General features: G+C 44.9%; 1 protein-coding gene across 2 annotated transcripts in view; it reads left to right on the forward strand.

Moving 5' to 3' along the window:
- LOC137528058 (granzyme A-like) overlaps positions 1-12,271 on the forward strand; it is a 66,802-nt gene that overhangs the window by 34,946 nt on the left and 19,585 nt on the right. For both annotated transcript variants that reach the window (XM_068249309.1, XM_068249299.1), the window contains exon 3: positions 8,640-8,781. In XM_068249309.1, coding sequence (XP_068105410.1) covers positions 8,640-8,781 — 142 coding nt within the window. The remainder of the gene's footprint in view (positions 1-8,639; positions 8,782-12,271) is intronic.

Here is a 12,271-nt window from a genome sequence, read left to right on the forward strand (position 1 = left end):
TGCGGCCGTGTGAGAATCTACAGCATGCTGCAGATTCTCAGATCGCTCCACACAACATGCACAGAATGCCGTGCATGTACAGTGGGTTGCAAAAGTATTCGGCCCCCTTGAAGTTTTCCACATTTTGTCACATTACTGCTACAAACATGCATCAATTTTATTGGAATTTCACGTGAAAGACCAATACAAAGTAGTGTACATGTGAGAAGTGGATCTAAAATAATACATCATTCCAAACATTTTTTACAAATAAATAACTGCAAAGTGGGGTGTGCGTAATTATTCGTCCCCCTGAGTCAATACTTTGTAGAACCACCTTTTGCTGCAATTACAGCTGCCAGTCTTTTAGGGTATGTCTCTACCAGCTTTGCACATCTAGAGACTGAAATCCTTGCCCATTCTTCTTTGCAAAACAGCTCCAGCTCAGTCAGATTAGATGGACAGTGTTTGTGAACAGCAGATTTCAGATCTTGCCACAAATTCTCGATTGGATTTAGATTTGGACTTTGACTGGGCCATTCTAACACATAGATATGTTTTGTTTTAAACTATTCCATTGTTGCCCTGGCTTTATGTTTAGGGTCATTGTCCTGCTGGAAGGTGAACCTCCACCCCAGTCTCAAGTCTTCTGCAGTCTCCAATAGGTTTTCTTCCAAGTTTGCCCTGTATTTGGCTCCATCCATCTGCCCATCAACTCTGACCAGCTTTCCTGTCCCTGCTGAAGAGATGCACCCCCCGAGCATGATGCTGCCACCACCATATCTGACAGTGGCGATGGTGTGTTCAGAGTGATGTGCAGTGTTAGTTTTCCGCCTCACACAGCGTTTTGCATTTTGGCCAAAAAGTTCCATTTTGGTCTCATCTGACCAGAGCACCTTCTTCCACATGGTTGCTGCCCCCCCCCCCCCCCCCCCATGGCTTGTGGCAAACTGCAAACGGGACTTCTTCTGCTTTCTGTTAACAATGCCTTTCTTCTTGCCACTCTTCCATAAAGGCCAACTTTGTACAGTGCATGACTAATAGTTGTCCTATGGACAGAGTGTCCCACCTGAGCTGTAGATCTCTGCAGCTCGTCCAGAGTCACCATGGGCCTCTTGACTGCACTTCTGATCAGCGCTCTCCTTGTTCGGCCTGTGAGTTTAGGTGGACGGCCTTGTCTTGGTAGGTGTAGAGTTGTGCCATACTCCTTCCATTTCTGAATGACCGCTTGAACAGTGCTCCGTGGGATGTTCGAGGCTTTGGAAATCTTTTTGTAGCCTAAGCCTGCTTTAAATTTCTCAATAACTTGATCCCTGACCTGTCTTGTGTGTTCTTTGGATTTCATGGTGTTGTTGCTCCCAATATTCTCTTAGACAACCTCTGAGGCCCTCACAGAGCAGCTGTATTTGTACTGACATTAGATTACACACAGGTGCACTCTATTTAGTCATTAGCACTCATCAGGCAATGTCTATAGGCAACTGACTGCACTCAGATCAAAGGGGGCCGAATAATTATGCACACACCACTTTGCAGTTATTTATTTGTAAAAAATGTTTGGAATCATGTATGATTTTCGTTCCACTTCTCATGTGTACACCACTTTGTGTTGGTCTTTCATGTGGAATTCCAATAAAATTGATTCATGTTTGTGGCAGCAATATGACAAAATGTGGAAAACTTCAAGGGGGCCGAATACTTTTGCAACCCACTGTATTTCAGGACACCTGCGGTTCAATGCAGCTATGTAGCCGCATCGCACCACTTCTAGTGGAAACAGGCCCTAACATTTGTTGTATTTCATGTGAAGAAACACAACAGGAACATTGATATATCTTCTTCTGGTCCCTTTATTAGGTACATCTGGCTAGTTCTGAGTGTGATCCCTTTTTGCCTTTAGAACTTCCTTATTCTTCATGGCATCCCTCAGGTATTAACATGATAGCATCACACAGTTTCTGCAGATTTATTGTCTGCATGTACACGATGCGAATTTCCTGTTCCACCACTCATAGGGGAAACACTGCTTCCTTATATGTGTGTTTAAAAAAAAAAACTATTCTGCAGGGAGGGGAATGTTATCTAATTACCCCACGTTACCTTTGTTTTGGGAGAAAACTTAGGCCCGCTGCCTTTGAGTTACACTGTTATATTACACTTAGCTTCACCCACATCCTGTCAGGACTACTCCCATTTTTTTCCAGCTCAGTTCCCACTAGGCCTGAGCCCACCACCACCACCAGGTCTAAGGCTGAAGCCTCCAGCCAGACGCCACCAGTCTTGAGGTTCTTAGCCCACTAGGCCTGAACACACAAGCAGCAGGCCTGAGCCTGAGGCCTCCAGCCAAAAGCCACCAGGACTGAGGCCTCTATCCCACTAGGCCTGATCCCTCCACCAGCAGGCCTGAGGTACGGTGACCATACATCCCGCTTTACCCGGGACGCGTCCCGCCTTCGGGGGGCGCTGTCCCAGGCTGCATGAGGTCCCGGGAAACGTCCCGCTTTTAGCAGCGGGACGTCCCGGCCTTGGGACTCTGGCCACCGTACAATGAACTAGCCGCAGCATCTACTAGACGCTGCGCTAGTTCATTCCCCGCAGCCCCGCTCCAGCCTGCAATGTTCTCCTCCGGCAGGCACAGGCAGAGCAGGGCTACGGGAAGATGGCGTCCGGAGGCGGAGCCCTGTATTGGAGACTATTTGTCTCCAGTACAGGGCTCCGCCTCCGGACGCCATCTTGCCGTAGCCCTGCTCTGCCTGTGAGAGGCTGAGCGGGAGATTGAAGATCGTCCAGGCCAGGGGGAGCTGCACCTGAGGCACCAGAGGCCGGCTGCGTGAGGGGACGTCTTCTGCCAGGTGAGTAAATGCTTTTTCTTGCAGGTGAAGTGTTTGCCCACATTGTGTTCATTTTGTACTGACATGTTTGCCCGCAGTGCATTTATCTTGTACTGACATGTTTGGCCGCATTGCGTGTATTTTGTACTGACATGTTTGCCCGCAGTGTGTTTATCTTGTACTGACATGTTTGCCCGCATTGCGTTTATCTTGTACTGACATGTTTGCCCGCAGTGCGTTTATCTTGTACTGACATGTTTGCCCGCAGTGCGTTTATCTTGTACTGACATGTTTGCCCGCAGTGCGTTTATCTTGTACTGACATGTTTGCCCGCAGTGCGTTTATCTTGTACTGACATGTTTGGCCGCATTGCGTGTATTTTGTACTGACATGTTTGCCCGCAGTGCGTTTATCTTGTACTGACATGTTTGGCCGCATTGCGTGTATTTTGTACTGACATGTTTGCCCGCAGTGCGTTTATCTTGTACTGACATGTTTGCCCGCAGTGCGTTTATCTTGTACTGACATGTTTGTCCGCAGTGCATTTATCTTGTACTGACATGTTTGGCCGCATTGCGTTTATCTTGTACTGACATGTTTGCCCGCAGTGCGTTTATCTTGTACTGACATGTTTGCCCGCAGTGCGTTTATCTTGTACTGACATGTTTGCCCGCAGTGCATTTATCTTGTACTGACATGTTTGCCCGCAGTGCGTTTATCTTGTACTGACATGTTTGCCCGCAGTGCGTTTATCTTGTACTGACATGTTTGCCCGCAGTGCGTTTATCTTGTACTGACATGTTTGCCCGCAGTGCGTTTATCTTGTACTGACATGTTTGCCCGCAGTGCGTTTATCTTGTACTGACATGTTTGGCCGCATTGCGTGTATTTTGTACTGACATGTTTGCCCGCAGTGCGTTTATTTTGTACTGACATGTTTGCCCGCAGTGCGTTCATTTTGTACTGACATGTTTGCCCCCATTGCGTTTATTTTGTACTGACATGTTTGCCCCCATTGCGTTTATTTTATGCTGACATGTTGCCCGCAATGCGATTATTTTGTGCTGAAATGTTGCCCGCAATGTGTTTATTTTGTGCTGAAATGTTGCCCATTGCGTTTATTTTGTGGTGTCTGGGGTAACTGTTGCTGCATTTATTATTTAATGGTCATAGTTGGCTGTGTTTGCTGCTTTGGGGTTATGGCATACTATTAAATAGCATCACACAGTTTCTGCACACCTATGATGTGAATCCACGTTTGACCACATCACGGCGTAAACACTGCTTTCTTATGCCTCGCTGTTGCATCATTCTGTTAGCTCCGCCCATAGAATGTCATGACCACGCCCATTTTTCACGCGCGCTGCAGACACCAACGCACCCCCTATTTTTCGACGTGGCGCGCTCAGCGCCGCAGCCGCCCCCCCCCCCCAATTCCCCCTGTGTCCCAGGTTGAGCCTACAAAAATCTGGTCACTCTACCTGAGGGCGGCCTCTTGCCACTGCCAACTTTCTGCACATTGGGCTCCCCCCATAACCACACTGACATACTAATGTGTGGTCCAGCCCCTTTTTTGCATCCACTGTAGGGGACGCATAAACTGTCTTTGTCCCTGGGTGCTGAAAGCCCTAGCTAAGCCTCTGCTTTGTTGTGAAGTCTTAAGATAGCTAAAGACAAAAGCTGCTGAGTTCTCTTCAACAAATCAATTGCTTCCTCTAGTGTAGATATGGACTTAAGTCCATCATCAGCATAAAAGTTTCTCTCAATAAAGTATATGACATCTGATCCCAGGGCCGGGCCGAGGCAGAAGTGAGAGAGGCTTTAGCCTCAGGGCGCAGTGCAGGAGGGGGAGCACAACTCGCTCAGCTATCATTCCCCTATTGTGTTTGAAGCAGAGAGAAATAAGAAAAGGGGATTCATGGAAGTGACTGCCAGCCAGATAACTAGAAATTAAAGGTGTTGGGGGTTTGTGTCCCTGGGGCGCCTCTTAGTCTAATAGTAATCAGTGTGGGATAGCTGGGGTGGGAGGGATGGGGGGCTTACTTTGCGGTCTCAGCCTTGGGTGCTGGAGGACCTTGTCCTGGCTCTGTCTGATCCAATCTGTGATCTTTTCTAACTAAGAAGCAGTGAAACATTTGCTGAATATCAACTGTAAATGCAATAGGTTCTTTTTTGAATCAAACTGTTTGTTAGATTTGGTCCAGTGAGTAGGACATCATTCAGAGAAGTTCCACTGAACTGAACAAATACAACTCTAACCTGTCCTAGCTGATGGGTGGTAAACTCCAAAGAATGCTAGATACCAACATTCTTCACTGTCATCTTTAGCGGTGGGGCTGGTTCAGCTTGATTACTGTCATCAGGGGCAAACCCAGGATTTTCAAGGGGGAAGGGGATTCCTGAAAGGTCTCTCTCAGCCACTCACAATACAGTATAATTGTATAAAAATAATATAAACAGTATAACAGTGTAATGAAGGGGAAAGTGAAGCATTCACACAGCAGGGCACGGGGCTGTGCACATACCTGACTCTGTTAAGTTCCCCAGAACTGCCGCATGCTCTCTCTAGACACGCAGCTACTACATCCAAAGTCAACTATAGCAGGGAAAGAAAGGGGGTGGTGCTGTGAGCTGCAGGATACCTTCAGATATTCTAGAATCTAGAATCTTATCTATGGAGAGTGAAGGCTCTGGCTGCTATAAAACCTTCCTGCTCTTTTCATGGTCCCCTCGTTTCATCGTTGTCACCCCCGGTAGCAGTATCCAACCAATCGGTCCAATACTGCTCTGTGCCGCTGCGGGAAGCTTCAGAAGTCCCGAGCCTGAGTGCTCCCAAACATGTGTGGCACCGTACCGCACCTGTGCTAGTGTGCTCTGCCGCATGCTCATGCATACACAGTATGGACTGGCCTGTCTTTGGGAGCACTGAATGGCGGTGACGGCACTGGAACGAGTGGACTATGAGAGGAATGGGAAGGCTCTATAGGATCCAGAGCCTTCCCTCTCCTTAGGTAAGTATTGATCACAAAGAATGATGAAAAGGTGACTGCAGGCAGCAGCTTTTTCAGCAAGGAATCAACAAGCTCAGGCACATTCCTCCCCTCTGCTCCATCAGGGAGACCTTGCAGACTCAGGTTGTGGCTCCTGATTTTATTTTTTGCATCAATGGCACAGTTTTCCAGGTATTTGAGCTGCTTCTCCTTGCTGGGTATGACTTTTGAGTATGCGTGGACTGTGTATTCCATCTCCGATACTCTGCGCTCCACTTTGCTGGTGCGGTCACGGAGGTGGCTAACATCTTGCTGAAGAAAACTTAAGCCATCTTCATAGCACGGGGCAGCACGGTGGCATAGTGGTTAGCGCACTTGCCTTGCAACACTGGGTTCCCGGTTCGAATCCCAGCAAGGTCAACATCTGCAAGGAGTTTTTATGTTCTCCCCGTGTCGTTGTGGGTTTCCTCTGGGCACTCTGGTTTCCTCCCACATTCCAAAAACATACAGATAAGTTCATTGGCTTCCCCCTGAGTTGGCCCTAGACTATGATACATGCATAGACATACAACTATGATAGGAACTAGATTGTGAGCCCCTCTGAGGGACAGTTAGTGAAGAGACAATATATACTCTGTACAGCGCTGCGTAATATGTTGGCGCTATATAAATACTTAAATAAATAAATTAAATTAAATAAATAGCACTCCATTTTCCAGATAAGTGTGGTCTTGCATAGTTTAATAGCCTCCATTATTTTAAAGGGGTTCAGTGGTTGTGCAGACTCATCTGAGATATCATCCACAGGTTCTGTATCTTTATTACCTAGCTTGGCTCTGTTGCTTGTTCGTTGTAGAGCAGTGGTGGAGGTGTGCCGCTCCAGTGATTTATTTTTCTCTCCTTTGTCCTTCTGCATCTTGGACATTTTCTGTGACATTCCCAGACTGTTGTATGGAGAGAATCTCTCTGCGACATGTTTGGGTTGGCTGAGCCCGCCACCTGTGTGTCGCTGGTCGATGACTTTTCATCCACAGGCCTTGGCACCAGTAGGTTGTACAACTGATTCAGAGTGTACACAGTGCTGTGATCACTTGCCGGGAGGTAATTAGCAGTGCAGAAAAGTGCCTGAATAATGGCTTAGGGTTGTTAAAGATGAGGCCAGGCAGTGGAGCTCTCTTCAACATGTCTTGTTATGGCACCATTTTGGTCACGCCCCCAATGTTTTTCCTTTTTAGTATAATACCAGTTTTGTATTGTTGTCTGTTGATTTTTTATAAGATGTTAAAAAAAATTAAGGTTTCAATCATGAATGACATATGATTGTATTAACACTCTAAGAATAACTGGTCCACAGTAAACTCCCATTGACTTACCCATTTGCCTATAACTATTGAACGGGAAGAGGGAACATTTATGTTAAAACGTATGCACATTAAAAATGAGGTGCGCGTGTGACCCTATTAGGTCTAACAAATGAAACACCAAAATTGTCTGAAATCTTAAAGAGACTCTGTAACAAAATGTTAAGCCTTATTTCTTCTATCCTATAAGTTCCTTTACCTGTTCTAATGTGGCCTGTCTTACACTACTTGCACTGTCTCTGTGATAAATCTTATCTCCTTTCCCCTGTCGTGTCTGTCGGGCTGAGGCTGGAATGTGTGGAATGTGCAGTACTGCTTGTCATTGGCAGAAGCCTTACACACACCCTCCAAGCTCTGCATGAGTCACACAGTAAGCTAGTTCTCAGGTTACGATACTGTGGTTAGAAGCCAGTATTTTGTTTGTTAACACTGCCTAAAACTGTTCATTACAAACCAGGATTGCAGCAGGGAGTGGCAGAAACAGCACAGAGGGGCACAGGATAAAATAAGGAATAGACTGGTATGCTTTTTATTGTAAGAATATTAGAGTACAGATTCTCTTTAAGGGGTAAAAACCCAGGAATGCAAAGTGGTTAAACTGAATCCTTCTTGAACTTTGAGGTTATAAGGATATTTGAATGAGTGATAGGTAGTGATGATCGTAATAACAATTACGTAAAATTTTGCATTACATTTCTCAATTGCAGCCACATGTAATAACGATTTAAACATTTGACACAAAATATATTTGTAATTTTGTGTAATTTCATGTAGGTAGAAAATAACATTTTGTAAAAGTAATACCTTTTAATTGCTGATAGAGTTAAATTATGCAAGCTTTTTGGGATCTAGTCCCTTTCTTTAGGCATATTCCCAGATGTTTTTGCATAATTTCATGTAATTTTGCATAATTACATGCTGAATTTAGGAGTTAATAGCAAAACTGTCATGCATGCTACTATTGTCACTAAAACTGCTACATATGGTAAAAGGAATAGTGGGAACAAGTAAAAAAAAAAGTCAAACAAAAAAAACAAGAAGATTGATTTTAACCACTTGAGGACCGCAGTGTTAAATCCCCAAACCACGCCCCAAGGACCTTACACGTTCGGCGTTAGGCAGTCCTGTGACGCAGGCGGCAAGCGGTTTCAAATATAAATGAAAAATGTTTTTTAAATTCTGCAAAATGAATTTTTTTTAGCAAAAAAACAAAAAAAAACATTTTCTTTCAATTTTTAAAATCTATTTTCTAAAAAGGGTCACAGGGTCTTTTGTTGGAGACAGGCTTAAATGGTGCAGGAAATTTGTGGGCACCAGGCACCTTAATGTAAATTACGGCTATAGCAGCGTTCAGTCAGTAATTTGGGCACCGTCAAAAGACATGCACGCTGAGATGAAGTCTCAATAAGCGTAGATATAATGTCGCTGCTCCGACAACTGGTTAAAGACATCAATTTACAATACTTTTCTTTTTTTAGTAATTCTGCCACGACAATCAAATTGGGGCTCCACTCCCTGAGTAAAGAAGATCAATATGTACAGAGGTTGCAAGTGTCAAAGTGGCGTCCTCATCCTCGCTATAATAAATTAACATTTGATAATGATGTCCAGCTTGTACAGGTAAGTACACTATTCTCAAATAGCGCCAGACACTTACCACACAAGTACTCTTCAATACTTCTCCTGAAACTGCTGCTGCCCTGGGATCTCTGTGTTTGGAGTGAGGAAAGGTATCCTTATCTGATTAGAAATCATAAAATGTGCCTTAAAGTAACATACATTTCAGGGCAAACTTTCCCAGGGCTTATTGCCTCATCTGGTGCTTCAGAACAAGCCTCTGCTAGAAATTAGTTCCACATTTTAATATATTATATGGTAACTGGGCAGGAGCATAACTAGACTTAATAGGGACACCACTGCACAAATGATAGCATGGGGTCCCCTTGGTCTCTGAACCCTATGAGGGTCATGTGATCGGGATTGGCGAACGGCAGCAGGGAGTGTTCTGCATTACATATGTGCCCGCTACTTGCTCTATTGCATGGTAGGGGGAGGTGCCAGGGACATTTTTCTCAGTGAAAGTGGAGTTTTTTTGCTAATTGCCTGCACTTGCGGTTGGGGGATGGGAGGAGGAGGGGCCTGCATAGCCTAATGCCTCATTTTTTTGACAGTTAGCCCATGATAACATTTTGATTGGTTCTACATTTACATGATGACTTGGCATGTGACATGAAACTGCATATATTGTATAGAAGTCACTAAGAAGGGACACGGAATCACAATATTTCCATTCATGGGGAAAAGAGTGTGTATTAACCTCCTGAGCGTTACGCCGCTCAGGAGATTTTGCCAGTGTGTGTCCCCCATGTAAAATTAATGTGATCTCATGCCTGTAAAACCATTATCTAGCACTAGGCTAGCTAGCTCAAGTGTCTGGCACCCCCCCGATCCCCGCTGCTCCCCCGTTTATACATTACCCAGCCTGGATCCAGCGATCAGCGCAATCTCCCCGCACAGCTATGGTCTTCACTATGGGGAGGATCGCACATGACGTCATGATGTCGCCGACGTCATGACGTCATGCGCAAACCCGATCCTCCCCATAGAGAGCCCGGAGCTGTGCGGGAAGGCTGCGCGATCGCTGGATCCTGGCTGGGTAATGTATTAATGGGGGGTCGGGGGGGATCACAGGCAAGCGGGGGGAGCTGGACACTTGCACTTGCTAGCCTAGTGCTAGCTAAAGGTTTTCCAGGCAAGAGATCACATTAATTATGCATCCTCTTCTCTCTTTTTTTTCCTCTTGGCACAAGTCCTCTGATGCTCCATAGCAATGAATGGAGCATCATCTGACATCTAACAGCCCTGACAGGAAAACTGCAGAGTCTGCACTCAGGGTATAATTCACTGAAGAGAGTGGGCTCATCATGATAGTGAACTGATGCATGTTTATTATTATTATTTATTTATAAAGCGCCAACATATTCCATGATGGCGCTGTACAATGTAAGAAAACAAAACAAGGGATACATAATGATACAGACAATGATATACATCAAATATGAACACTGGTACAAAATACAGAACTGGTGATTACAATAGCAAATTTAACATGATGACTAAAATGTATAAATGTCTACCAGAGTGCAAGCAATTAAATTAATAACATTCCATGACACAAAAATGTGAGAGCCCTGCCCTTGCAAGCTTACAATCTAAAGGAATGGGGTGGAAACAAGAGGTGGGGTAAGTATACAGTATATGTACAGGCAGTGCATAATTAGGTTATTTAGTAAGGAGTAAATGTACATGTGAGGTTGAAGGGTGCATGGCCTAAGCTAGAGAATATGCTTGTCGGAAGAGGTGGGTTTTGAGGGATCGTTTAAAGATTTCAAAGGTGGGAGAGTGGCGGATGTGCTGTAGAAGGGCATTCCAGAGGAGGGGTGAGGCACGTGAGAAGTCTTGTACACGTGAATGTGAGGAGGCAATTGTAGAAGAGGATAAAAGAAGCTTGTGTGCAAATCTGAGATTGCGGTTGGGTTGGTATCTGGAGACTAGTGAGGAGATGTACAGGGGAGAGAGACTGTGGAGAGCTTTTTAGGTTAGGGTTAAGAGTTTGAACTGGATCCTCTGGTTAATTGGTAGCCAGTGAAGAGCTTGACAAAGAGGAGCAGCAGAGGAAAAGTAAAAGGGTGAGATGAATGAGTCGAGCAGCAGAGTTCAGTACAGAATTGAGTGGTGCTAGTCGGTTAGTTGGAAGTCCGCCAATAAATATATTGCAATAGTCCAAATGAGATATAACAAGAGCATGTACTAACATTTTGGTTGTGTCATGAGAGAGACAAGGTCGGATATGTGCTATGTTTTTGAGTTGGAGATGACAGGAGCTGGTTAGGGAGTTAATGTGAGGAATAAATGAGAGAGAAGAATCAAATATTACCCCTAAGCACCGTGCTTTGGGAACTGAACTTATAGACGTGTTATTAACATTTATTGTAATATCAGGCAAAGAGGTGGACAAGACTATTAGTTCTGTTTTAATCATATTAAGTTTTATGAAGCGTGAGGACATGAAAGAGGAAATAGCGGACAGGCAGTCGGGAACCCGTATGAGGAGGGAGTTAAGGTCTGGGGCCGAGAGATACAGTTGTGCATCATCTGCATATAGGTGGTATTGAAAACCAAATGAGTTAAGTTACCAAGGCCGCGCAAGCAGATGGAAAAGAGGAGGGGACCGAGAACAGAGCCTTGAGGTACCCCTACAGACAGAGGATGTGAAGACGAGGCCTGATCTGAATAAGAAACAGTGAAAGACCATCCAGAGAGGTAGGAAGATATCCAGGAGAGAGCGAGGTCCTTTATTCCTCTAGATGAAAGGATCTGTAGGAGCAGAGTGTGGTCAACAGTGTCAAATGCTGATGACGGATCTAAAAGGATTAGTATGGAATAATAGCCTTTGGATTTAGCTGTGAGGAGATCATTGGCTACTTTGATGAGGGCTGTTTCTGTGGAGTGGTTTGCCCGGAAGCCAGACTGGATCTGATCAAGCAAAAAATTTGCAGATAAATACTGAATTAGCTCAGCATGAATGTGGCGTTTAAGTAATTTAGATGCAAATGGGAGAAGTGACACTGGGCGGTAGTTGGCAACTTCGGTGGGGTCTAGAGAATGTTTTTAAAGTAGTGGTGTTACAACAGCCTTCTTGAGAGGAATAGGTTAAACAGCAATGTTAGGGCAAGGATGAGGGATGTGGATAGCTGTGGAATGAGATGTGATGGGATAGAATCCAAAGAACAGGTGGTTAGATGGGATTTGGAGAAGAGAGGGGAGAGAATGTTCGGAGAGTGGAGAGAAACTGGAAAGAGAGCAATCATCAAGAGGAGTGGAGATGGAGTTTAATGTCTGCATGGAAAACACACTACGGATTTTGGCAATTTTATCTGTAAAGTATGTTGCAAATTCTTCAGCTTATAAGCATGAAGAAGGAGGAGGAGGGGGAGGACAGAGAAGGGAGTTGAAAGTGCTGAACAGGCACTTTGGATTGTGCGAGTGGGAAGATATGAGGGAGGAAAAGTATGATTGTTTTGCAGAAGAGAGAGCGATTCTAAACGTG

This window comes from Hyperolius riggenbachi, chromosome 1 (genome assembly GCF_040937935.1).
Source record: "Hyperolius riggenbachi isolate aHypRig1 chromosome 1, aHypRig1.pri, whole genome shotgun sequence".
Classification (NCBI taxonomy): Eukaryota; Metazoa; Chordata; class Amphibia; order Anura; family Hyperoliidae; genus Hyperolius; species Hyperolius riggenbachi.